Source organism: Merops nubicus, unplaced genomic scaffold (assembly GCF_000691845.1).
Source record: "Merops nubicus isolate BGI_N331 unplaced genomic scaffold, ASM69184v1 scaffold21586, whole genome shotgun sequence".
Taxonomy (NCBI): domain Eukaryota; kingdom Metazoa; phylum Chordata; class Aves; order Coraciiformes; family Meropidae; genus Merops; species Merops nubicus.
In genome coordinates this window covers 27,146-32,292 of record NW_008615879.1, presented here as the reverse complement: position 1 = coordinate 32,292, position 5,147 = coordinate 27,146, and the positions used below count along the sequence as shown (strand labels likewise).

Below are 5,147 nucleotides of genomic sequence, written 5' to 3'. Positions count from 1 at the left end.
CCATCAGGATTGGCTTGTACCTGCACAACAACCCTGTGAGGTGCAGCTGTCCGCTCTACCTGATGCTCCAGCGCTGGAAGAAGCAAGGTTTCAGCTCCGTGAAGGACTTCTTTGAGGAACACACCTGCAAGGTGTCTGACAACGTGCCCCGGTCCCTGATCAAGCTCCTCAAATACAGCCACATGTTTGAGAACTGCTCGGCAGGCCCCGAAGAAGTGCACCCTGTGCCCTTCCCTGTGGTGGTGGGCCAGGCCCTCCTGCTCACCTGCAACACCAGCCTGCCGGGCACGGCCACCACCTACATGTGGATCTCCCCTCACCACGAGCCCATCAAACACCCAGGGAACAGCAACCGCTCCTTGGAGGTCTACCACAATGGCAGCCTGAAGATCACAGCAGCCAAGCCCTGGCACTCGGGGGTCTATGTGGGCTTGGCCATCGACAGCCCCCACAATTTCAGCAGGCTGTGCGAAGTCAACGTGACGGTCCATTACCCCAAGCCGGAGGGGGAGATCTTCAGCACCGGCCTGACGACCCTCCTGGGGTGCATCGTGAGCCTGGTGCTCGTGATCATCTACCTGTATCTCACGCCCTGCCGCTGCCTGAGCTGCTGCAAGAAGCCAGCTCCTCTCAGCCCCCCACAGGAGTGCAGTGCCCAGTCCTCCTCCATCCTCAGCACCACCCCCCCCACCACCGATGGGCCACACCGCAAGGTCAGCGCCAACAAGCACGTGGCCTTCCTCGAGCCCGTCAGGGAGACACAGAACGGGAAGATCCGCCTGGCCCTCGGCGAGGACCTCCCTGACCCCAAGCACCCCAAGGTCCTGCAGCTCAAGTCGGACTCGGAGTCCATCAGTTCCGTCTTTTCTGACACCCCCATTGTGTCGTAGTGGGGCAGAGCTGGGAGCAGAGCCGGGGCCTCCTGAGAGCTGTTCTCCTGCATTGCTGCTAGAAGCAGGGTTATCTAGCACCCCTGACTTCCCAACTTGACTGCAACCCACGATGGTGCTCAGCATCACCCACAACCACTTCAGCCATGAGCTCCTGGTGCAATTTGGGTTGGGGGGCATGTCGGTGCCTGTTGCACCACTGGCAACGGCCTCATTAGGACAAGAGTAACACTGATGAACCCAGCACGCCTGAGGAACCCCCACTTCATTTGGGCAGCCAAACTCCCTAATGGTGACACTGGGGCCAGTGGTCTGACAAGAGCACGAGACCCAGCCCATTACCACCACGGGTCTCCAGGCGAAGGACTAGCTGTGATGAGTGGGGCACTGTCCTCTCGCACGCCAGGGCCCCCAGGGATGGTGATGCCACTGTCCTCTCCAAGTCAGTGCTGGTCCCCATCAACATGCTGTAGTCGTGGCGGGGCTGGGGGGGCAACGCGTGACTCCCCTTCCTGAAAATGGCCACGCGGGAGAGATGGAGCTCAGCACTCCACCAGCCATGCAGCCAAGCAAACATTACAAGCTTTTGCTTCCCAAGAAGCTGTAAATAGCCATGGCAGGATTGGGTGCCACGATCCAGCGCCTGGCCCTCATTGCTCAGAGCTCCCCGTGCCACCAAGGACGACGAGGGCTCCGATGCACCGCCCTCCCTCCTCCGCCGCTTCTCCTTGAGGCGGACGAACGCGCTGCTGAAGCACAGCTATGTAGGCAGTAATCTAATAAGCCTATCGATAAATGTGAGTAACCCCCTCCTCTCTCGGGTTGTAATTCTCTAGTTACATTGGAATAAAAATGCCTATTTTTCTAAGCTCACGCTGGGCTGAGCGTCTCTTTGCCCTTGCAGGGCAGCAGTGTGCAGCCACTCGGCAATCCCTGGGTGCAGTGGTGGGGGGCTGGGGGACCCCTGAATTCCCCCTGGCCTGGTGCACAGAACCGGGCGATTCCAGCCTCTGTTCCCATCAAACAGCGCTAAGGTGGCCTCGGCGAGGGGGTTCAGTGTGCCCAGACACAGCTGGTGGCCTGGGGCTGGTGGAGAGGAGCATCCAGTGGTGTGCCCCCAGCAGTGCAGGTATCCAAAGCAACGCCTGGGAGCTGGGGAGGAAGCAGGGCCAGGGGGCACAAGGGCACACCCATCCCCCAGAGGGGCTCAGCAGGGTTTAGGTGTTGGGCAGAAGCACTCTGGGGAGACCTGCTGGGGATGGGGTAGGGCCTGACTTCGGCTGAGCCTTGTGCTCTCTGTAGATGGAGCCCCCACCTCAGCACCCAGCCTTGCAGCACCTTGTTGCAGCACCAGTACCTCTGCCCCCTGAAACGCCTGCCCGAACCCCACATCTGTCGGCCACCATCACCCTGTCCACAGCTGGAGCAGGAGCATGTCACCTGCAGCATGGGGAATGCTGGGGCCACCCTGCTGCCAGGAACACAGCTCAGACACAACCTGGGTAGGGCAAACGGGGACCAGGACCCTTCTCAGACCTTCCCCCAATCTGCAGCCCGCCCTCCCCCCCGCCCCAAGGCTGTGCGCCCCAGCCTCAATGGCTGCTGGTGGGAGGGGAAGGTCCCTGGGGCCCTGGGACAGCACAACCACCTATCCTTCAATTTTTTTATGCCAGGCAACAAGCGGCTTTTTTCTTCCCAAGCAAAGCACCAACCATGCCCAGAGCACTTGTCAGCACCCTGCCGCCCATCCAAGGAGGGGAGAAGGTTTGGGAGAGCAGCCGCCCCTCGTCAGCTGCAGCTTGCCGGTGCCCCTTGCAACGCCCCAGGGCTGCCACGTGGCAACGGGGATGGGATGCAGAGCGACAGGCCCCAGAGGCTCGCACCCAAGCTCCCACTCCTGTGGGCTCCGTCACCTCGTGTTAGCACGGGGCTCCTGACGAGCCTGGCACGCCGAGCCGGGCGCTGCCCGTGGCTGACGTGGTGTTCCGGCATCTGAGGGATGGGTGAGCAGCACCCAGCCCCTTGAGGACGGAGCCGAGATGATGCCGGCCCCTCGCTTTGCATCCCAAGGGAAGGGTGGTTTGAATTTGCCCTGGGAATGGCTGGGAAAGAAGAGACCCAGCTGAGAGGGGCGAGGTCCGAACCCGACCCGGTCGCTGCCCCGTGCCTGCCGAGATGGTGGCAGAGCGAACGCTGCAGCTGAGCACGGCGTCTTCGTCCAACAGGAAAGGTGAAGTACTGCTCTGGGCTCCAGCACCCAGCGTGGATGTTACCCCACCACCTGGCACCATCCTTGTAGGTCTCCTCAAAAACCTTCCCCCTCCTCGGTGCCAACATCAGCTTCCTGGGCATCAGTGCTCCTGCAAACCTGCATCCCCAGCTGAGGCGGAGCTCGAGGAAAGCTCAGGCTGACTGGGGTGTGGGAAAAGCTCCCAAGGGCCTCTCTGGGGACACATGAACACGGAGATGCCCAGGAGAGCTCTTCCAGGCTGGGTGCAACCCTCACATCCCCGCAGATCCTCACATCTGCTGTGGACAGCGTTTCTGGGGTTTGTAGCAGTGCTGCCCTCAAGGGCTCCCAGGGAACTCCTGCTGCTGTGCCTCACACCTTCCTGCCGCTCGGGTGGCTCGGAGGAGCAAGGAGAGGCCCGCTGACCTGTCAGAGCAGTTCATTAGGCAGTCTGGGAGGCAAATTGTCTGAGCAAGTCCAAACATAGCCAGGAGCACAGCCTCAGTCCCACTGCTCAGGATGTAGTGTTTGGAGCCAGCAGCTTGTAAAAAGTGTAAGATCAGTATGGCCAGACTCATTTTTTGACCATGAAAACAAGTCTGAGCTACTCATTCTTCCATGCTCTGGCTCACACTCACCCCAATACATCATCCCCTGCAAGACTTCAGTGCCACTCTTTTTCTGAGTTTCAGAGCAAGGTAGTAAGGACTCCTTTAGACCAAGTGGTCTGCAAAATGCCTACTCCTGCACCTCCTCCCACCACAGCTCGCTCACCAACACATGCTGAAGGACCATTAGTGTTTAAATGATCAGTAACTACAGGGTCCTAGAAGACTGCAGAGAACTACTGTGTTGTTGTGGTTTGAAGCTTGGAATGGGGGCGTGATCTTCCAGCAACTGGGAGGACCCCGGGTGGGGGTGAAACCATTGTATTCCCCCCCCTTCCAACACACACTCTGATAAGAGGCAGGAAGTGGGTGCTAATTTCACTCCTGGCCTGCAGCTCAGAGAGGGAAGTTGTCCTTTCACTCCGTGGGACCCTGGAACCATTTCTGAGGGTTTTGTATATTTTATTTTTTGTATTTTCCCCCTAATCTTTGTATATATTATTTTCCTTACCTCCCTTTTTCGTTTTCTGTTCCTTGTTAAACAGTATACTTCATTTTTTTTTTCCAAAGTGTCTCTCTCTCTCTCGGGGGGGAAGAGGCGAGTACATAGTTCTGTTCCATGTGGGTCCTGCCCTGAACCCCTTTTTACGCGGAACCAGGACATGTGTCCAGCACAGACCAGCCAAGCACACAGGTTGAGTGGCCAAGCTGAGTCTAGGAACCTGCAGGCTGCGATCTTCTGTGACTTTTCCAGTGGAGGTGACCCCCAAAACCATCTAGCAATTGAACAGAGCCTGCTTTGCCTGCCTGCCCAACATGGCCACGTGCCTCCTCACCTTCCAGCCCGCCAACATGTTACTTCTGCCCAGGGAACCTCTCCGCCTCCTCCCTCCTGCTAGTCTGTCCCTCTGCACCCATCCGTACTGTGCAAAGGAGAAGAGTATGGAGATCCAGCCAGAAATATCCCAACATCATGTCAGCCCAGTGCTGCTCCTCCTGGCAGGTCCCACTGGCTCATGCTCAGCATCCCACTGGCACAGCATGGTTGTTCCTAGCCTCGGTCTCCATCTTTTGAGCAGAAGTCATTGGGAGATGGACCCTAAAAGCTGCTTAGGTCTTTTCTTGTACACTGGAGACAAGTTTGCTGGCTCCTTGCATGTACTCCAGACCCATGCTGAGAGCATCAGCCACGAGTAGGGCTGGAGGACGCGCTGCCCTTGCCTCTGAGCAGATGGTGTCCATGGGACACGGGGAAAGCCCGAGGAGCGGAGCGGCCACCAAGCCCTGGCACAAAGTGGTTCATCTCCACTCTGGGAAGGCCACTAACTTTCCACAAAGCCTGTTCCAAGCCACATGTCCGGTGCTAAGGACAATGTGCCCCAGCAGGCAGGAGACCAGCAGCCTCACCCTGAGGCCTCT

At 58.5% G+C, this 5,147-nt stretch overlaps 1 protein-coding gene across 1 annotated transcript in view; it reads left to right on the top strand.

Moving 5' to 3' along the window:
• AMIGO3 (adhesion molecule with Ig-like domain 3) overlaps positions 1–890 on the top strand; it is a gene marked incomplete at its 5' end in the record, with an annotated part of 1,249 nt that extends 359 nt beyond the window's left edge. Inside the window, one exon of the mRNA XM_008942678.1 lies at positions 8–890. Coding sequence (XP_008940926.1) covers positions 8–890 — 883 coding nt within the window. The remainder of the gene's footprint in view (positions 1–7) is intronic.
• Between the last annotated feature and the right edge of the window lie 4,257 nt (positions 891–5,147).